The 23,201-nt window shown below is 35.7% G+C and overlaps 1 protein-coding gene across 5 annotated transcripts in view; it reads right to left on the bottom strand.

Annotated features, from left to right (window-relative positions):
* ADAM28 (ADAM metallopeptidase domain 28) overlaps window positions 1–23,201 on the bottom strand; it is a 67,622-nt gene that overhangs the window by 34,587 nt on the left and 9,834 nt on the right. For 4 of the 5 annotated variants that reach the window (XM_077152819.1, XM_077152820.1, XM_077152822.1 and 1 more), the window contains exons 2-9: window positions 20,337–20,449; window positions 12,686–12,762; window positions 10,841–10,919; window positions 9,546–9,622; window positions 7,774–7,966; window positions 4,878–4,949; window positions 3,918–3,989; window positions 284–453 (exon numbers count right to left, since the gene is read on the bottom strand). In XM_077152819.1, the coding sequence (XP_077008934.1) occupies window positions 284–453; window positions 3,918–3,989; window positions 4,878–4,949; window positions 7,774–7,966; window positions 9,546–9,622; window positions 10,841–10,919; window positions 12,686–12,762; window positions 20,337–20,449 (853 nt within the window). The remainder of the gene's footprint in view (window positions 1–283; window positions 454–3,917; window positions 3,990–4,877; window positions 4,950–7,773; window positions 7,967–9,545; window positions 9,623–10,840; window positions 10,920–12,685; window positions 12,763–20,336; window positions 20,450–23,201) is intronic. The other variant, XM_077152821.1, reaches the window with a different exon arrangement.

Here is a 23,201-nt window from a genome sequence, read left to right as displayed (position 1 = left end):
CTAAATTTATCTCTCCTTTCTGTACCCTCAATAGAGCAGACAAAACTTTTTATGAATCTTTGCTGTTATTGGCTTATCTGTTGAAAATGAAAATCCTTGGATCAAAATAAAGGCATATTTAAAGATCCAAATGAGTGCTTTATTGGCTGCTGTATGTGTAAAACCACCTATGAAGTACTTTCCTCTCACCTTATACCTTCAGATATCACCTACTTTGCCAAGGTTTTGAAAAGTTTTTATGCTGAATATCATGTAGTGTGCAAAGGGGAAAATCTATACATACGTGATTAACTGAGCAATATCATGGCGCTTTCTTCTTGGGAGGATATTTCCCCTCCATTTGGAAAAATTTTCCAAGGTGATGCTTGCATTTGGGGATATCTCTATCTTGTCCTTGTCTGTCCATATTTCCATACCAACTAAGGCCACATGAGTATTGAGCTTTTTATAAAGCTGCCAAAGAGAGTAAATGGCAAAACAATGACTTATGATACTGATACTATCTTTTAATATTCCCAATATATTTTATGTTTACTTATTTTAATTTTTTATTTTTTTACTTTTTTGTCATGGGCAAGCTCCAGGAACCTGGGTCTCTGGCATGGCAGACAAGAATTCTGCCACTGAGCCACCGCTGCATTGCCCCCCAATGTACTTTATATTTTCAAAGTTATAGCAGCAGTATAAAACCTTTTTTTCCAACCATATTTGTGAGACAGAAGTTACCATCTCTTTTTTGCAGACCCTATCATCCCCATTCAAAGGCAAGCCAGATGCCCTTAGATGCTTTGGTCTATAAGCTCCTTTTTTTGGTTCAAAGGCCCTGTAGAAAGAAACATTTTCTGCTTTGAAACTCAAGAAATTATAATTACATTTAGTCATATGTTTTTGAACATTTTCAAAGGCACAATATTTCAGAATTACAAAGTTGGCTCAATGATGATTTGAGCATTAAAGGAGGACCACACTACAAGAAAAACACAATAAGGTAAGTGTCTCTAAATTTTAAAACAGGACTGAAATAAAAAATGACAATGCATGTGCAATAAACCTTAGAAAATAAGAGTTAATTTTATGAGACAATAAAAGATGAAAACTTAACTGACTGGTAGGGTTAATTAAACTGTGCAGTGATAGGCCTTTTTATGGGGTAACTTTCTGCTAAGAAATTTGAAGACAATTAAAAAAATAGCTTGGAAAGCAAAACATTCAGGATTGTAACGATCACCAAAGAGAAATACAAATCCATCCAGACTATTATCCATCCCTCAACTTTCCTGTTCCTACATGCTTTATTTTAGTCACCTGATAAAACCCCAACCCTGGTCAAAACCACCTCTCCACAACTTCTGTCCCCCATTATGCCCCTGAAGACACATTGGTAAAACATACAAGTCAGCTGACGATTAACCAGTAGGTGACCCTTACTCTCCCCAGCAAACCTGCTGCATTCTCAAAATCCATTCATTCTCATAGTCTTCAGCAACATTTTTCCATACCCACTTCTCTCTCTTAGAAATTGCAACGCTTCTTTACATGTACCTACTTAAAACAGATGCCCATGCTTCCAAATTCACTGCCAGTATAGAAATAATCAGAAGACAACTTCCTCCATTTCCCTCTACCACATCTACACTCATCCAAATGCTCTATACCTCCTCTGTGATGTAAGCCTAAGGGCAACTTCCCAACTGTACTAGATCTCACATCTCTCCCTCAATCAAGATAATATTCCAACAGTTGTCTCCTTTCTGCATTATCCACGTTTAGTTTTCCATCAAGTCATTCCCATCAGCATAAAACCGACTGTTATTTGATCCATTTTTAGGTAGAAAAAATTAAACCCCTCTTAATACCACTTCCCACCCTAATCTGTGCCCCATTTCTCTCCTCCCTTTTATAACAAAACTCTTGTATACTCTCTAATCATGCTTTTGCTCTTACAGTCCAAAGCAACTGGCTTTATCAATGTAACCATTAAATCCAATGACCAACTCTCAGTCCCCAGAAGTATTTGACATCATTGATTATCCCTGTCCCTTGATACTTTTCTGTTTCAATTAGGTTTCAGAAAAACACTTTCCCCTGATTTTCCTCCTACCTGACTGTTGATTTCTTCATGGTCTCTGGCAGTTTCTCCTCCACTTTGCTGTCTAATTAAAGAAGACTGCCAGAGCTCAGACCTTGGGTTTGTTTCCTACTTATCTACACCCACTTCCTTGATGACCTTATACCAGGGGTCAGCAAACATTTTCTGTAAAGGGCCTGATAGTAAATATTTTAGGATTTGTAGCCCAGATGATCTCTGTTGCAACTTCTTACCCCTGCCATCATAAAGGGAAAGCAGCCAAATATAGTATGGAAACAAATGGGCCTGACTGTGTTCTACCAAAACTTTATTTGAAAACATAGCATTTAGCCCACAGACCGTAGATTGCTGACTTCTGTCTTATGCCATCTATATCATCTGAAGACTTAGAGATTTATATCGTTATGCAGATTTCAGGATATATTCTCTAGCCCCGAACTCCAATCACGTCTATTTAACCATCTATTCAGCATATTCACTTAATTCTCTCAAAGGTAATGTGTCCAAAAGAGAAACCCCAATCTTTCTCCCTAGTCATTTTCTCTATCATTCTTCCTTGACCTGAAGTTGCACAAATCAGAATCTCAAAGTTACTTTGACTCCTTTTTCTTTTGTCTCCTATCCCTGGCTCCCCATAAACCCTGTTGACTATATCCAGAGCCCAGCTAGTCGCATCAAACCTACTATTACCACTTTTATGCAAGCCACCATAATTTCTTGCCCTGAATTATGTCACAGTTCTCCTAACTGGTCTTCTTGCTTCTGCCCTTGCTTTTCTTCAGGTTATTTTCAGCATAATGGTTAACAATATCTTTAAAGAACATCTTTACAGGTATTTCTTTGTAATAATCTAATCATGTTACTTCTCAGTTCAGGCTCTCCAATATTTTCTTGTTTCATACAGAATAACAAAGACTTTACACAGGTCCACAAAGGACTTCATGAGCCTGCACGGTGGCTACCACCACCTCTCAGAGATCATCTCCTCCTACCCTCACCCTGGCTCCCTCCATTCCAGCCACACAAGCCTCTGTGCTGTTGTTCAGACATGACAGGCAAGGTCCTGCCCTCAAGGCTTTTGCTTCTTGCTCTTCCTCTGCCTTGAATCCTCTTCCCTGAAGAGCTGGCACCTATCTCCTTTCCGTAGACTACAGCACCCATGAGGCAGCATCTCTCTTTTTATCTGGGCTTATTTTTCTCTATGGCACTTATCACCATCTGATATGCTATATGTTTTATTTTCTATATTTTCAGTTTGTTTCACTGAACAAGAATGTAAACTCCTTGAAGGAAGGGATATTTGTCTCTTGTCTTCATCACTTTATCTTGTAACGTAGAAAATTACCTGGCACAAAATAGGTACTCAGTAAATAAAACCAGCTCTTGGGGTTTCTTAGAAAATCAGTGTAATCTTTATGGTGAGAGGAGAGATGTGGTCTCACTCATTGAATCTACCCTCATTTTCTTTATATTCTTACAGTATTTATGGGATTCCACAAAATAACTCATCCGTTTCAAATGAAGCATGTCAATTATCTGTTCAACTAATAAGAAACTAACAATTAAGATTTAATTATAAGGGATACAAAAAAACTTTAAAGTTTTTCTGTAATCTAAAGATGATAAAATCATGTTTAAAGAACATAGAACCAACAGTTTTATGAATGAGATGGGCTTTGGAATTTAAGAGATCTAAGAGGAGCCAATCAACAGCATCATCTCAGGGGTCTTGACTCTCCCTCCCTGTTTTTCATGAGCAGTCATAGAAAACACCCAATGACAACTCCCAGGAAATTGGCTGAAATTACATTTAAGAAATATATCATACCATGTTGACGTAATTGGCCATCTCAAAAACCCTCTTTCTTATTTTCTCCGGATTTTTATTGTATTTTTTAAACTAAAAGCAAGACAAAAAAATGGACATTAATAGAAATCAATTTAATTGGAAGATTTAAAAGACAATCTCAGCTTATATATCATTATCAATAATAATTAAGGATCAGTTATAAAAGTTAACACTTGTAAGTTACAAACAAATTGCTTCCTTACTTTAACAACTAGATTAAGGCATTTGGGAGAAAATATGATGTCTTGTCACTTGAAGAACTTGTTCGGTATAAGGCTGTAAGGAATGCCCCAAACATATTTTCAGTTAAATATCATACTTTCTACACCATGCAGATTCAGTCCAAAGAATAGCTTATTCATTTAAAAAATATGAACAAAAATGAATTTAATATAATGAGAGATCAAAGTTTTAGGATCTGAACTAATTAATTTACCCATAATTTTGTGGCATGAGATTTTTCTTTTTGAAATTACACATGTGGACCTCATTCTTAGAAAACCCAATATATGAAAATGCATTCTTATAAAAGAAAACAGTGAATTTACCAAAGACTTGTCTTTTTCAGAGGATTCTATTCAAAAATATTTTTATATTTATGACTCCCTGATGAGCATAATATCTAGTTTATAAATGGCGGTACTACTTGACAGAAGGTAATGTGAGAAGGAATTTAATTGGAAGCTATGCAATAGCTCTTCAAACAATAATAAAGAGCATTATAGTGCACAAATTCAATTTTTTACATATCACATCAGGCACACATTTCTGAAAAAGAGAAATCATATCTGCTTGATTAAAAATGTCAAATTTCACAGGTTCAGAGCAATTTGTAAACATAGCTCCTATTCATGATATTTTAAACTGATTCAGAACATTTAATATCGCAAATAAATTTATGTAAAGAGAGGCTTAACTGCAATTATCTGATATAATTACCTCACCATTATCCAGGACCAAATAATATTCTATGTATTTTTTACGTTCCTGGACTTTCTGGTCTTTCAGTTTCTGAAACATAAGGAGGAAAATTACTAAGATGATATCTTTCTTGTGGTAGTCACTCTTATTTGAAATGTGTCATTTTATAAGAGGATAACTAGTAGCTGAGAGTAAAAGAAGAAAGTATTACCATTTTAACTCCAATTCAACGGCCAGCATTACTTATAGACTGGACTCAGAATGTTAGAATTACAAGAGACATCAGTAACGTTCATTTGACCCCATCATTTCACCACAGTTTAAATGACTACACAAATAATTGTTGTGAGAGTTGGAACGAAAACCAAAATCTTTTGATGGTTTGAACATATACTTTCCTAGTCATCCTGCCAGAAATAGGGAAACTTTGACCTCAGCATTCTCCTAATGTCTTTTGTAGTAGCCTTTTATTCCTATCCTGGTGACATGCCCTCTTTAATTGTACTCAATGCCCAGAGTTGCCATGGACCCTAATCTGCTCTTTTTGCTTCAGGCAGCCTTGGATCAGGCAGCACACATTCCAAGCTTCCTTATTTTCTCTGAAAAAAAAAAGCTTTACATAGTGGATTGTCTCATTGACAGTAGCAGACACAATATTCATACTAAATAATAAGCCATCAAATTGTATACATTTTTGTGTACATAGTGTACACGTATATATGTTGCATTTTTGGCAATTCTGACTTTTTCAGAGGTAAAACAGCTTCCATTAATGAAAACAAATTACAGGAGGCAGACTTTCAGGTATTATCCAGTGAGATATGTACTTTCACCCCCATTCCACCCTCCCCAGGAGCAACCTATGCATTAATACCCACTGTGTGCTGACACAGCTCTGGGTGCTAAGGATATAGCAGTGAAATAGACACAGTCCATGTGCTTAAGGCCCTCACAATAAACAAACAAATATAGAAATGTCAGAGGGTTAAACAGGGTGATATGTTATTGGGTGTCTGGGTAGTTATTTCAGAATAGATGGCTAAGGAACATTTCTCTAAATAGTTGGCCCTTAAGCAGACATATTAATGAAAATGAGCAACCAAAAGTGGGTGGATAAACAGATAATTCTAGGCAGAGGAGAAAACTAGCAAAAAGAATCTAAGGTAAACCAATATTGGGAAAAAAAATAGTGTTTATCAAACCATAAACAGGAGGTCAGGAGAGGCTGTGGAAGAGATTAGAGAGGCAGGCGGGGCTTTAATCACATAGGAATTCGTAATCCATGGGCAGGTGTTTGAATTTTGTATTAAATGAAATGGGATGCCAGTAGAGGACTTTAAGCAGAGAAGAAACACGCTGTGATTTACAATTAAAAGAAAAATCACTCCACCTAGAATGAATTCTACTGAGGTAGGAGTGGAAGTGGGAAGGTCAGAGGTTGTTGCCATAGTTACTGTGAGATGGATGGTATGTTGTGGGAGTCATGAAAAGGGAGCTGAGTGAAAGACCTGGAATATGTTTAGGGACACATAATTACAACCATCACATGAGGAGGGATGAAGGAAAGCAGGACCAAGGATAACTTCCTGATTGGGCTTGAACAAATGGTGAATGATGGTACTACTAACTGAGACGGGAGAGAAAAAGCACAGGACGCTTTGTGTGGGCTCTGGAAATCAGTAGTTTTATTTTGAACACAAGAAGTTTTTGGTATTAGACATTCAAATGGATGCATCAAGTAAGTAGTCATTAATTATAAGAGTCTGGCCTTTGGGAGAGAGGCCAAGACTGGAGATATACATTAATTAATATATAACTCCTATTAAACAAGACAGAGAACAGGATGATTACTAGGAAAATGTATGGATAAAGCAAAGAAACAGATCGAGGACTGAGCTTTGGGAGGTCCTCTACTACTCAGTGGTCAGCCTGAAGATGGTACCAACAAAAGGAACTGAAAAGGAGCAGCACTGGTGGAGTAGGAGGAAAACCAAAACAATATGGCATCATGAAAGACAAGACCATTTCCACATGGGTTCAGAGGAACTGAGAGGGCGGGAACAAAGGCCTGTAACCAGGTAAATCAGGAGGCCAAAATTTATGGGAGCATATAAAGATATAGCTAGGTGTGGTTCTGGGTTCTCAGCTATCACTGGTAGAATTTAAATCCACAGTAAATGGAACCAGAAAGACCAATTCTGTCCAGTGCTTACGGATTCTGAGGACATTTAGAAGAGGTTGAATTTGAAGAGGATCCTGAAGGACTTAAAATTAATAATGACTAGACTATTTTGAAATGCACTTCACAGTTCTAAAAAAACCATATTCATTTTCTTCTGTGACTAGAAGTAGAATTCCATACATGAAAAACGATTCTAAGATCCTATGGACAGATACTAAATCCATTCTGCTCACTGTTATTTCCCCATCACCTATGGCAGTACTTTAAGCAAGATGTGTTGAATGAATTCATGAAGACAGCTGGTATTCCGTTTCAAAATATTAATAATAATTTATACTTTGTGCTTTGTTATTGGTTTCAGAGAGTATTGTGAAAATTGCCTGTTCCTAGAGGACAGGTTGTACCTTAAAGTGCTTGTTAATCCTTGCATGTTGATAATAGTTGAGCCACAAGAACTTGTTAAATGAACCACCAATATATAGCAAGTTTTTTTTTTTACATGGGTAGGCACCGGGAAGCGAACCCAGGTCCTCTGGCATGGCAGGCAAGCATTCTTACCTGCTGAGCCACCATGGCCCTATAGCAAGTTTTTATGATTAGCATCTCTAATAGCTTACTGTTTTCAACAATGTAAACTTTCATTCAATTGCAGCTGCTAAGACTGAAATACAGAGCAGCCAGGACAGGATTCTGAAGAGCACTGCAGAGAAAAAAATTAAAGTTTATCCATACAATCAGAGTGTCGTCAGGTGGGGCCACATTGTGCCGAGATCCATGTGCCCATAACACATCATCTATCCCACAGGTGATGTCAGCATTCTTCTCATAAAGGTCATGCTTGAAGAGTGCATGCTCCTGTCCATCCTGATTTGTGGAGTGTAAAGGTTCAATGTAGTACCTTTGATCTCCCTGACTGAAGTAGCCCCTGAAAAACATGAGAAGTCAGGCTTTTTAACAAAAGTGTTCCTGCATTTGGGTTTATAGACTTCTAGACATCCAAAATATAACCTTATGGAATTGCTAGTCTATGACAAAGCAGTTCAAGTTCATGGCAATAGAATACAGTGAAAAGTTATAGTTGAAGATACTCTTAGAGATATTTAAAATGATTTCCTTCATGAAGAAGTGGGACCTGTTGGAGAGAAGTGATTACTGTAATGTTATACAGCTAGCCCAGGTCACTGCCAGCACTAGAATAGAAATGTCCCAATTCTCATATCAGTGTTCTTCCAATTTCCATGTTTTGACTGTGCTAAAAATGCACTAGAAAAAAACAGGAACTGTGTATTTTTTAGGTCTTTTATTGGTTCAAACCTGGGTCTCACTTATTAGCTGTGACACCATGGGAAAATTCCATAAACCCACATAACTTCAGTTTCTTCACTTATAAAATAGGAATAATACCTACCAAATAGGATGATTATAAGTATTAAAGAAGATAACACAAAACATATGATCAATGAATATCATCAATTTCTTCTCAATTCTCTCTGCTGAGGCCCTGAGCTAAGATTCACTCAACCAAAACATGGAGCAGCACCGGTCATTACTAGGCATTGGCCTAAGGGCAGATGATTAAAAAAAGAGACAAGGTCTGTCCTCTTATGAGTTTATATTCAAATGGAGAAGATGGATGTGTACCAAATAATCCCAGAAACATGTAACTACAAACAGATAATCACTATGAAGAAAAGTTGGAGATCTCCAAGGGCATATAATAAAAGAGACTGGATTAAGTGTACATATAATTAGAAGACAGCTAGAGTGGATGTAGGGAGATGAGTTAGGTGGTATACTACAATGGTCTGCATAAATGATCATGGTAGTTTGGTCTAGGATATGGCAGTTTCTCAGGAAATATTTAGACTATATCATTAATAGGGCTTAGTAATGGATTAAATGGGAAGTTGAGAAGTGAGAATTCATGAAGGAGCCTAGGTTGTTGAATTGGGCATGCAGTTGATTGATCATACTATACAATTGAGCTAAGAACACTGGTAAAATACAAAACTTGGAAGAAAAACCACTAGTTTTCTCTGGGACATACTGAGTTTAAAGTTTATTTAATTTATCTAACTGGGATACAGAAAAGGAGATTAGATAATCAAGTCTGAGCATCAGAAGAGACGTCTTAATGTAGACAGATGCATGGGAGGTAAAAAAAACATACAAAAAGAAATGAATGTCATAGGCATGGATAAGAAGCTAGAGAGAAAGTTTAGAATAAGGAGAGGAGATAGAGTGGAACACCAATTCCCTAAAGAATCTGACTCGAAGAATGGAACTCAAAAATGTATAATTTAAAAAACAACTCTGCAAAGAATTCTAAAGTGGAATTTACAAATCACTCTCAAGATAAGGGATATTTCCCTCAAATTTCAACAATTTTGAGCCCTTAGGATACATAGGCAACTATAATAAAATTAATTATATTTAAGATTCTTTAGGTTTATAAAAAGCACACCACAATCACAGGTCAATGAAAAACATCCACAAAGTCTTACCGTAGACCCCTACATGTACTGATGCTAGCATCAGAAACTTTTTCATTAAGGATGTGTCCCTGGTAATAGCAGTTATCCTAAAGAAAAGGAAAAAAAAAGATTTTTGTAAAGGAAGATGTGCTAAATTTGAATTTGAAATTTTGAAACACAATCTATAATGCTTTTAAACCATTTTCTGCTGAACAGTCAACTTAAAGACTCAAAAAGAACAAATAAATTTGAATTTGAAATTTTGAAACACAATCTATAATGCTTTTAAACCATTTTCTGCTGAACAACAGTCAACTTAAAGACTCAAAAAGAACAAAAAAATATATTTTTTATGGTAAAATCTTTAAATTTTAGTCAATGATCTCCAAACACTTAGAGAGTATTAACTAAATGTTGGTGTTGCTGGACAAAGATAATAGGGCTGAATACTGTTCGGAGGAAACAAATTTACATAGGTAAATTTAAACACTGCATCCACAAAACATCAGACATTCATTCTTCCCCTTGGCTGGTTGCTAAATTTTTCTAATGAAGACCTACAAGCTCCTCTTGATGTCTTTTGTTGGTTGGTTTGTTTGTGTTTTTTAATCCAAAGAATTCCACCAAAATCACTGTATCAGCACCATATTCCCTGCTTCCAATTGGAGTAAAATTCTATCCTGAAACTTTTTCTTGTAGGTGTTCAAGCAAGGAGACTGTCCTACTTTGAGACAGAAGAGGAGTTGCTTCACGTAAAACTTAGTATCACTGATATAGAAGAGACTTCTTAAAGGGTTTCTAAGTAGAGAATGGGGATAGGGAAAGAAAACAATGATAATTTATCTCTCATAAATCCAGAACACTGTCAATTGCTCAGTCTGAGCAAAGAGAGGCTCTATAAAAAAAAGAGTCATTTGGAAATAATTAAAGGAAAAAATGGAATTCTACAACTCTACATTGAGGGAATAATATTTTGAGTTTGAGAAATGACATAATCCATTATTATGTTATTATTCTAAGTCATTGGCATTGACTTAGAACACCAGACATGCAAACTCCTCTAACTAAAAGAACAAGCTCCTTCTGCTTACTCTCCTATGAGAACTGTTGAAGTTTGGAAAGGGTTACTATGGTTTTCAAGGAATTCCTTTTTTATTGTCAAACTATAAAAAAGTTGGAGGTTCAAGTAAGTAACTATACTGCTGAACAGTGCATGCACCAGTCCACTGCTACAAATGCCATTTTTCTTCTACTATTTGCTTGGTAAGGATGCTGCCTTTGGGTCTGTAGATCACATCCCAGTTAACAGGGAGACTCTGTTATACCATGATCTGTGGGCTTGTGGTGACCTCCTTCCCAGTTGAATTATAATGTGTTTCCGTGTAGCCTGGTGCAAGGAGATCCCTGGATAACAACAAAAAATGTCATGGTTATGCATGCTAGTAACAAAGGCCAATGATCAAAGTAAAAGCATTCACTGGATAGGCATGAAAGTTTTACATCCTGAACTCATCTTACTTGCATCTCAAAACTAGAATATGAATGAAAGGATTGCTTAAAATGGGAAGCCTGAGAGAGGCAGAGGCATTCCTGACTAGCGTGGAACATCTCCCCCCTCCTAGGACTATGTATACTTGCTTGAGAAGAGACTTTAGAAAGAAATGGAGTGGAGAAGAGCAAAGTCAATTAAAATGAATGAAATTGGCAATGCTCCTCACCAGTTTAAGATGACTGAATTTTGTACCCTGATTATTTTCAGTGACTGTTACCAGTGCAGAGGAAAGTTTATTGGAAATTGACTTGAATATGGTAGTTAGGTTCCTTCCAGCATTTTCACTAAGATTCTTAAAATTCATCAGATACCAGGAAACCAGAATTTGAATATATTTTCAAAATAACTGGCGGCAAGGAGAGAAGGAAGAAACTAATGTGTATAGAATGCCATCATTATATCTGTATTTGACATGCTGCATGCATTGTTTAAGTCTTTCAACAATTCTATGAGTTATTTATTATTCTCACTACTTCTCAGAAAAATTTTATAATTCAAGTGGCGAAGAATCATATCCATGTCTGCCTGTACGCAAAACCTGTACCATTTCCATTATACCACACTATTTCCAAACTCTGGTCAGATGTATTGTTTTACAAAAGTTTACTGTCTATTTGGAGAAGGGAGCAAAATCTTCCTGTCCTTCACAGAACAAAGTAGGAATTGAAAGAGATTGCAAACGTGGAATTAGAAAAAAACTGTTTTAAAATAGTATATTATAGAATAATCAGTGTCTAGGTGAGAGCTGTTTCATAGAAAATTGAAATGAAAGGTTAAATTTAGCAGGATGTAGAATGGACTGAACGAGGAGAATGATGGAATAAGAAAACATAATATACGAGAAAAATGGAGGATTTAGTGGTGAGCTTGACTTAAAAGAGCTCTGGTGCTGAAATAAGAGCCTAATTCTCATTTTACTACTAATGTATTCTTTTGATCTAGAGTTCTTTTTAACTTTATGTGTCTTGTTTTTTCCTAGTTGCAAATGTTTTTTTTTGGTAAATTTTTTTTAACAGTTTTATTCATATACCATATAAATCCATCTAAAGTTTACAATCAATGGCTCTTGGGCTAATCATAGAATTATGCATTCACCACAGTAAATTTGAGAACATTTTTATTGCCCTGAAAAAAAAAAAAACTCATACCTTTTATTCCCATTATCAATGCTTGCTTTGGTATAGTACTTGTGTTACAACTGATAAAAGAGTATTGCAGTGCTATTGTTAATTGTAGTGTTTAGTTACGGCAAATGGTTTTAATACCTAGTCTTTTAGAGTTGGAAGAAAAAAATGTAGTAATAAGGGGGGAATTAAAAATTACTGAAAACTTGGAGACTCTTTATCTTCTCCTTCATAGAATTTGATGAAATGTATGTCTGTTTGTACTTATTCACTGGGTTTTATTTTTAAAGTATCAGATCACTAGTAAACTGCTGTTTTACCTAACGTGTTTCTACTATTCTTGGTATCTGTCATACCACTTCAGGCCAGTTTACAGCAAAAGCTGAGTAGTCAACATTTGTGAGAGCAATAGGTAGTAATAGACTCAACTGGTGCATTTTCCACATGCTAACTTTCTATTGGTTGAGGGAAATGTCAGAAGTAAAGATACTTACTTGCTTTTTTTCAAATAAAGTATCGCGATTTTTCCATTAATGGTCATTTTATATTTCAATTCAGTTTCAAATTTTTCCTGTAAAAATACACAAATTTTTACTGGTAATTAAAAAAACACACCCAAATACTCATTTGGCTATTATGTCAATCTGTTTAATCATTAGCACATGTTTTCTGCTGCGCTTTAGCAGTAGCCAGTATAATGCCAAATGTCTGCCTCTGTCCCTAACAGATCAAACAACACTGCCAACTAAATAGACAAATTATCTGACATCGTCAATTTATTTTCCATTCATCCATCTACCCATCCATGCATTATACAAATATTGTTTGAATGCTTATTATGTGTATGACACTGCTCAGTGCTAGAAATTCAACTCCATGCAAGAAAAATTAATACCTGCTTTCAGACAGTTTCTAATCTTATGGAATACAGACCATATATCTCTTGTATGCTAAGATATATATATATATATGGAAGCAGTGTAGGGAGTTTAGCCTTTTATAGTTAGGGAAATCTTCCTTGAGGAAGTGACATTTGAGCTGAGACATGAACTAGCCAGTTAGGCTCTGGCTCATTTGACCAAAACCTCTGTTGGTCCCTACTGAAGATTGTAGTCTTAATATCTTCTCGAGATGAAGGGGAGCTCAGAATATGGGCAAAAGAACAGGAACATAAACCCTAATGTGGGAAGAAATCATCAAGAAGAAAACACAGTCTTAGAAATTCAGAAAGAGGAAAGATTACCTGAAGTAAACCATGTGGAAAAAGCAGAACCTTAGTTTTAAGTTTATATTTGCATTCACAAAAGGATATATAGAAGACTATACACAATTAGTTTAAAGAAGATATCATTTGGTACTGAATTCTGATGTCCATCTACAAAATAGGGCTATTATCAGTAGATGTAACGAATACTTAAAAATTCATGGGAAGTACTAGGAAACTGTCATTAAAGACATCTAAGAATGGTAGACCAGATGTGGTTGAGAGCCACTTACTAAGGACCACATCAGGTTTCCTCTGCTATGTTGCATCAAAGGCCAAGCCTTCCTTCTTCCCTCTCATACCTGGCACAAAGAATATCTGAGCTCATCGAGGAAAAACAGTGGATCAGAGTCCTCAGTCAAGGGTATTGTGCAGGGATTTGACCATTTCCTTTAAATCATCAGTCATTTGGGTCTGATCTAGTGTCAAAAATTCCAGACTATAAATATACAATACTCTAGATTAGGAGAAGCTGATGGAATTCAGCTCATTTTCATGGATAACAGGAGATGGAATAAAGCCAGAGGGTTGAAATAAAAGACATGGGGAAGCATCATAATCACTTATTAAATTTAAGAAAGGTCAAGTATAATGAAGACATTAGGAGAATACCAGATATGGTATTCTACAAAGAAGAGCCTTCCAGGGTATGTATTTTATCTGTTTCCTGACAGCAATGTTTTTTAGTGGATCCTCACATAAATATTATTTGGAGGTTATTTTAGACAAAGACACAATTTTTAATTGGAGTTGTTTTTGAGGTAGCAGACACTGAGGTTGAGATTATGGATGAAAGGAAAATAGAGCCTCCGTGAAGGAAGATGTTAGGAGTTGAATTATAAACATTATAGGGTAAATTGTATCCCACAAAAAAGATATGTTGAAACCCTTACTCCAAATATACTGCAGATTGTGATCATATTTGGAAACAGAGTCACTGAAGATGGAATTTGAAGTTAAGATGAGGTCATACTGGAGTAGAGTGAGCCCTTAGTCCAATATGACTAGTGTCCTTATAAAACAGGGAGAGGTGAAACAGACTCACAGAGGAGAATGACATGTAACAATAGAGAGAGAAATTGAAGTGCTGAGGCTGCAAGTCAAGGAAAGCCCAGCATTGCCAACCGTCAGATGCTGGGAAGAGGCAAGGAAGGATTCTCCCCTACAAGTTTCAGAAGCCCTATTGACACCTTGACTTTGGATTCTACCCTTTATAAGTGAGGCAAAGAGTTTCTATTATTTTGAGCCAGTGATTTTGTGGTACTCTGTTACAGCAACCCAATGCAACCATTATGGAGAATTTACTGGGTGATGTGATGGCCATACTTCTGAAGTAGAAATCCATGAATAAGAATAATGCCTGCTGATAAACAGCATGTCCTATTTGCATACTATCTGAGTTCTGAACTATACATTAGGAAAGAAAAGATGCAATTTGATTTGGGGAACATCCACTAAGGCTGTCAACCAGAATGAAATTAATTAAGCCCAGGGAAATGTAGATCAAAATTTCCTCCAGAAAAAAAATGTCATAGGTGAGATTCAGTGGGTGTATTGTGAAGGCTACAGTCATGGATGATCCTGGGATGGGAGAAAATCCATAAAGATGACGTCCATGGATGCATAGGAAATAGCAAGCAAATGAAACCCTAGAATTCCCAGAGACATTCTTAATTCTAGTAGTATAATTGGTACCATTACATACACTGAACTTCAGGTCTCTAGAAATCCTGGTAGAACTAGCTAGTGGCCTGAAATTGTTCTCAGTGTGGAAGAGGCATTATGCTGTCCGATGTTCTATCTTATGTCACAGGCCAACAGCAAGACTGGTTTTGGCCTCTGAGGAATTGTGCAATCTGGAGGCAGAAGTCTGTGCATAATAGTGACAAACTTTGAACATAAGTTCCTAACATCAAGAACCTTGATTAAGTATTCTTTGCATATATATTTATGCAAGCAAACCATCGGGCAGTGTGCTCCAATATAGTTATTCATTCACTCATTCATTCGTCCATTACTTATTTAGTCAAGAAGTGTTTATTCAATTTTCATGTTAAGTCATTTAAATAATATAAAATCATGATTAAAATATTCAAGTTTCTCCCCTGGTATTTAGCACCCTTCCAGAAAATCATTACAAACAGTTATTTCATTCCAACTCAACCCATAAGCAAGATTGCCATGTGTGATGAAGTGGGAAAAGATGAGACCATGCCTTTGGCACAGCTGACAGATAATGTCTGGTAGCTTTATTTTCTAGCCCAGTAGATAGAAAGCACTATCACATAATAATTAAGATGGGTCATCCATCTCTTCACTGACTTGAGAATGATTAATAGAATGAGAGGCCCAGGAGCATAAATGAAATACAGAAATTCCCTTGTCATATGCATTGTATTGAATTATGAATTTTTCAAGTAATTGCTAGTGAAACCTTTATACAAGGCAGATCTATCATCTTAGAATAGAAACCACAAGGATAATTCCTAAGAGCTTGGCTTGTACCTGTAGGACAGTGTTCATGTTAGTCCTAAACTGTGGCTGAGGAAAAAAAGATTATATACTAGTGGAAGGAATGTGCCTGTTGCAAGGCAGCCAAAGTTGTAACTTGCTTCTCTAGTATATGCTTGTAAAATATGTGTAATATGGCTGAATTCAGTGATGTTAACAGGATAGGGTTGAAATACCAGTCTTTCAGCAGGATTGGAGCCTTATATTTGTAGGTAGAACAAGAGCTGGAATGGATAGACTGCTAGGGTTTAGTTCTGGATATTCACAGAAAGAAAATGAAAGCCATGTGGATAGGGTTGCTCAGTAAAATGAAGTGCAGCAGTTAAATTTTACGTGTAGATAGTGAATAATTTGAATATAAGTATATCCCATACAATATTTGAGACATACTGATACTAAAATGTAGTTGCTTATCCAAAATTCAAATTTAATTTGGCACCCTATACTTTTACTTGACAACCCTACACATATGGCAGTTCAAAATATATGAGAAATAATGTAAACTAGAGATCAGTAAATAGGAAAAAAAAGATGAGATTCTGAGAAACGAGAGCATGGGAACCATCATCTGAAAAATCAGATTAATTCTGCTGGGATATTTCTTTAGCCAGGAGTTGCATTTAATACATCAGCCACCTACTTGTTCGGGTTACTTCAGTCATCACCCAGTGATTAATGTCACCCTGACACTAAGGAGTACACATGAGAGACTTAGCTGTATTTGTGGGACAGAGTGGCAGCATCCAGTGCTCACCTATTATATTCATCATGTCCAATACTTTGCCTGTTTCTACTCTTTATAGATAAAGGGTGCAGGAGGAAACTTGGAAATGTTCTAGGCAAATAAAATTACAAAAAGAAAAATAAGTTTCACCAAATAAGAAAACATTGAAATGTTCAAATGATCTGTGCACCCTTTTTTAATTCTCTAGGATATCTGTTTTAATGCTTTTATTTCCTTTAATAGATAGAATTGATGCACTTTCTAAGGATTTCTTTGTATCAACAAGTATTTGTTAAACACTTTCTATGTTCTGGGATAGGGGTTGGAGGGCAAGATGAATGGATAAGGCAGAAACTTACCAAAAACATAGATTTATCTTTAAAAAATCGATCCTGTTAGGTTCAAACCAGAAGGGAAGGCTATACATATTGCCATAGGTACACACACATACACATACACACACACGTACACATCACATATCAGCACTACAGATATAAAATCAATATATATTTTTTTTAATTAAGTACTAAATGTTGCAACACTGACCGCCATTGAAGTAGGATTTCAGGACAAGGATGTAATGATATATAGAAGAATATTCAGTGCTGCCTTCACAAAGAATATTAAAATAAGCTGGGCATTAATACAGAGAGAACATTTTAAGTAGCAGGAAATCCATCAGCAAGGGCATGGAGGTAGAAACAAGCCTTACTACTCAGGCTAAACACAAAAGAGTTTATATTGAGAAGCAGAAAGAAAAAGTTTTAATAAACTGTGTCACAAAGTCACAGAGAGACTTGAAAGTTAAGAACTAGAATATAATATATGGCATAATCTTAAGAAGAGAATTAACATACATATTCTGCTTCAGTTTTCATGCATATCTGAAAATAACCACATCATATAAGAATTATTGTTATTATCTCCACTGTAAGACAAAGACTTTAAAGATCACATGTGCCCAAATTCACACAGGGAGAATCGACAAAGCTAAGACATGAACACAGGTCATATGAATTCAAATTCTTTATACTTTCACTAAGGATAAGGAAAATATATGCCTCATGCAGCCATTTAACGTAGAAACGGACTATATAATTTATTTGCAATAAATATCAAGCACATTATATTAAACACATCCATCTGTTCAATCATTTCAAAAATTAATATTGAGGACCTAATATGTATCAGTAACTAATGTATAGTTTCTCATCAAAATAAACTGTTCAAAAGCTTAAAATTATTTTTAAAGTTACAAGAAAATCACTTTAGATCTGTGATTAAAAACCTTTTGCCTGTATTCAAATTTCCTCAGTGTCTTCAGTGATAAAAGGTATCTGGCATTTTTAAGAGCATGCCAGAAGCTTCAGAAAAAAATCATATTAAGGGGACTGTAGTGCATATGGATATCCTTTACGCTTAGAGGAAACATTTTGATGAATGATAATTATTTTGGGAAACATAGTCAACCACAAGTTTATTTATTATTTATATTATGACAATAAATTTGTCAGCTTTAGAATAATCCAGATGAATCCTGTTCAGTGGGAGAATATGTGTACCTGGCAAGTTTCTCTCAAGTCCTTCCTTATATCTCATTTATTTGTATTTTCCTGGCTCCAAGAAGAAAACTTCAGAGTGTAGATAATTAGAAAATTGCTAATTGCTATTGAATGAATCTTTATGTTTCAGCTTTTCTGTTACAACTATAAATGTTTGTAGAATGAATGTTGACTGAAAAAGTGTTGTTTCATTAGGTAGCAAGAACTATACAAATTTTAATAGCTGCCTGTTTAGAAAGGACAGAGGTAAATCTCATGTTCCATTATAGTAATTCACCCTAATTTTATATACATACACACACCTACAATATCTTATTTTCTACTTGTTTTAAGAGTCATGGTTTTGTTTGTTTCTGTAAGTACATAGATAGGTAGATAGAGAGATACATAGAGACAGATATAAAATAAGTTGTAAGCAATTTTTATTGGAAGGAAACAGGATATTATAAATTATCATAAATATATTAAAACTTACTATTTATGTGAACTTGGACAGCTTATTTTATCTCTCAGAATCTTAATTTGCAAAATAAGGAAAACAATATAACTGTTGGTTATACTGAAGATTAAAAAGGACAGGTCATGAGCAGGTCACAGTGATTCAGCAAGCAGAGTTTCTGCTGCCACACCAAAGACCTGGGTTCGATTCCCAGTGCTTGCTCATGTGAAAAAAAAAAAAAAAAGAAAAGATAGGTCATAAAACACGACCTGTCATTTTTAGCCATTGATCTCGAGGCTTGCTGTTTTGAAAATTATTTCTGTAATGGTGAAGCTAGACCTGCATGTAATTATGCTTAAGAGCCATCACCAGAGAACCTCTTTTTTTTGCTCAGATGCGATCTCTCTCTTTAAAACAACTTTACAACTCACTAACACCTCCCCCCCCCCCCACTAAGTGGGACATGATTCCCAAGGATGTAAGTCTCCCTGGCAACATAGGATTCCCAGGGATACGCCTGATCTTAGCATTGTAGAATTGAGATTCTTGACCCAAAGGGGTAAATAAATGGAACAAAGTGAAGTTTCAGTGGTTATGAAATTTCAAATAGAGTTCAGAGGTCATTCTGAGAGTTAATCTTATGCAAGCTTTAGCCAGATGTTGCTGACTACCATGTTATGCCAAGCCTCAACCAACAGTATTCCTGAAAATAGTGCCTGGGTTCTATCTAAGCCTCTATAAAAGTTTTCTTACAGATTTTATTTTTCTCAGACACTTAAGGCTTCCATATTGATTCTATGTCAGATAAGCCCTGAAAACCATCAGAAGCAGTCTCTCTAAGAATATCAACCAGTTTCATTCCTCTACCCAATAAGGTCAGTACCCCTTTTCAGCATGAAGAAGTTAAAATGGTCATTGCCTAGATAACCCTGAAGATTGAGAGAAAGATCAAATGAGGGTGAGGAAGTATAAATAAGAAATTAGGATTGAACAGATGACTGTGACTACTGACTCACTACATAGATTTTTTTTAGCATTTAATATTTTAGAATAGCTAAAAGGAAATACCAGAAGTTGTTGAACTGTAATCCAGTAACCCTGATCTTTGATAATGATTGTATAACTATAGTGAAAAAAAAAAAAGTTGTCAGTGTTTTCATGGACCTACTTCTGGATGTTTTGTTCTGTGCCACTGACATATATATATATCAGTATCAGTATATATCAATACTATATACTATCCTAATTAACCTACCTCTATTGTAAATCCTACAGTACAACTTACAAAATCTATCTCTATTGCAATACTAGTGTTCAATAAGAAGAAGGGGCAAGGGGTATGGGATGTTTGGGGTTTTCTTTTTATTCATTTTTCTGGAGTAATGTAACAGTTTTAAAAATGATGATGGTGATTAATACACAACTATGTGATAATACTGTGAAACTTTGATTGTATACACTCTTTCCAGTGTATGGTATGTGAATATATTTTAATAAAATTACATTTAAAAAATTAGTCACAAAACAAACACAAGTGCAGATATAATTGTTATGTAACTCCAAATCTTTATGCCTGAAAACTTCACAAAGTCCATTTGATACAATACACGCACATCAAGAATATTGGATAAACCAAAAGGTATACCTGTTGATCTGGTTCCTTAATATTTTGGGCCTCTCTTTTGTGTAGTGGATGAATTCTTCTGGGATAAACCACTTCATACATCTTTATTCCAGGTTGTTTTTTTGCGGCATTTACTGTAAAGGAAAGAGAAAACTTAGCTTGGCAGTAGTAAAATAGATCAACTAGTAATGGTCATCCATTTGGCAGAAGTGACGCCACACACAGAGACCTTAAGGTAGTTATGTCAGAGGCTTGTAAAAGTGCAGATAACAGAAGAGATGGACAAACCAGAAGCCCACTCTTTCTCCCAAATCTTTACTTTACACTGTATCTTCAAATATTCTCTCCACTAACATTAGAGTGTTTCATTATCTATTAAAAATATTGCTTGTGAATTTTCTCATTTCTCTTTCCTATCTTGGACTCCTTGTGGAGGGTCCATGTACAGGGACATGGAAGCAGTACGAGGCAAAAGAAAAGGAAGGCAGAAGCCAAACTAAATCGCTAAGAAATTAATCAGTCTCTGAATAACTGAGTTGAAGCCTTTTAGAAACTATAAAGTGTTATAAAAATAAAAATAACTCATGTGCATCATTTCTGATTCTAGGATATTCTTCTTGGATTTGGCAAAAGTAATGTTCTACATCAATGAATGAAAAGCTCCAATACCATATCTGTACAATGGGCTGGAATTATCAATAGATAAACCTTTGCTTTTATATATAAAACACATAAAAAAATGAAAGTTGGAGCAGCAGAAATTTAGAACAAATCATTAGCCTGAGAAGAACTTGCCTGAGCCTATGTTAAATTAAGAGGGAATGGGAAGGTTATCTAATCCAACCGGCTATCTGAATCTTGAATTCTTATCTCAATGTTTTTCTTTTTATGTCATTTTAGAAAGAAATTCAGAGTTTTCACAAAGTTAACCTGCTTTTGGCTGCTATAGGTGGCTGCAGGGATACCCAGAACATAGATTGGGGTAGGAAACAAGGCAAACCACAGGCCAATTGAACAACCTACTAACACTGTGACTGCAAAGGCTTTAGTTCCCTTCTCTGATCAATGCCTGAGAGGGTTCTAAAGGTTACTTCATTCATTAAAGTACTCAGATGTAAATTCTATGATAATATAAACTTATGTTACCGAGTGTGCCAGTTTAAATCTGTTGGGTACTCCAGAAAGGCCATGTCTTTTAACCTTTATTCGATATTGCTGGGTAGGATCTTTTTTATTGTTTCCATGGAGATAATGACCAACCTAATTGTGGTGGTAATTTTAGCATAGGTGGTTTCCATGGAGATGCGTCTCTACTTGTTCAAGGTGGGATTGCTTATTGGAGCTGTTTAAGAAGAACATTATGGAAAAAGCTCTAGAGCCACCAGAACCACCAGAGTTTACACAACCAGAGACTGCTGCAGATGAAGAAAGAAAATGTCCCTGGTGAAGCCATTGAAGAAGCCTGGAGAGAAAGCTAGCTGACGCCACTATGTGCCTTTCCAGTTGAGAAAGAAACCCTGAACATCATCAGCCTTCTTGAACCAAGATGTCTTTCCCTGAATGTCTTAATTTGGACACTCTTTTTTTTTTTTTTTAAATATTCCTTTTTTTTGTAAATGTGACCTTTTTGCTATATTTTCTAATTGAACATTTCTAGTATACAGGAGTGTTATTGACTTTTATATATTTATCTTGTATCCGGAAATCTTGTTGAATTCTCTTAAGGTGTTACACATAATTTGGGGGGTTGATTTTTCTCCATTTAAAAAAATTTTTTTTTATTAATTAACGGATAAAAAGAAATTAACCCAACATTTAGAAATCATACCATTCTACATATGCAATCAGTAATTCTTAACATCATCACATAGATGCATGATCATCGTTTCTTAGTACATTTGCATCGGTTTAGAAGAACTAGTAACACAACAGAAAAAGATATAGAATGTTAATATAGAGAAAAGAAATAAAAGTAATAATAATAGTAAAAAAAAAAAACCTATAGCTCAGATGCAGCTTCATTCAGTGTTTTAACATGATTACTTTACAATTAGGTATTATTGTGCTGTCCATTTTTGAGTTTTTGTATCTAGTCCTGTTGCACAGTCTGTATCCCTTCAGCTCCAATTACCCATTATCTTACCCTGTTTCTAACTCCTGCTGGACTCTGTTACCAATGACATATTCCAAGTTTATTCCCGAATGTCCGTTCACATCAGTGGGACCATACAGTATTTGTCCTTTAGTTTTTGGCTAGACTCACTCAGCATAATGTTCTCTAGGTCCATCCATGTTATTACATGCTTCATAAGTTTATCCTGTCTTAAAGCTGCATAGTATTCCATCGTATGTATATACCACAGTTTGTTTAGCCACTCTTCTGTTGATGGAGATTTCGGCTGCTTCCATCTCTTTGCAATTGTAAATAACGCTGCTATAAACATTGGTGTGCAAATGTCCGTTTGTGTCTTTGCCCTTAAGTCCTTTGAGTAGATTCCCAGCAATGGTATTGCTGGGTCGTATGGCAATTCTATATTCAGCTTTTTGAGGAACCGCCAAACTGCCTTCCACAGTGGTTGCACCATTTGACATTCCCACCAACAGTGGGTAAGTGTGCCTCTTTCTCCGCATCCTCTCCAGCACTTGTCATTTTCTGTTTTGTTGATAATGGCCATTCTGGTGGGTGTGAGATGATATCTCATTGTGGTTTTGATTTGCATTTCTCTAATGGCTAGGGACATTGAGCATCTCTTCATGTGCCTTTTGGCCATTTGTATTTCCTCTTCTGGTAGGTGTCTGTTCAAGTCTTTTTCCCATTTTGTAATTGGGTTGACTGTCTTTTTGTTGTTGAGTTGAACAATCTCTTTATAAATTCTGGATACTAGA

This window comes from Tamandua tetradactyla, chromosome 3 (assembly GCF_023851605.1).
Source record: "Tamandua tetradactyla isolate mTamTet1 chromosome 3, mTamTet1.pri, whole genome shotgun sequence".
Taxonomy (NCBI): Eukaryota; Metazoa; Chordata; class Mammalia; order Pilosa; family Myrmecophagidae; genus Tamandua; species Tamandua tetradactyla.
This window is presented reverse-complemented; position numbering and strand designations above follow the sequence as displayed.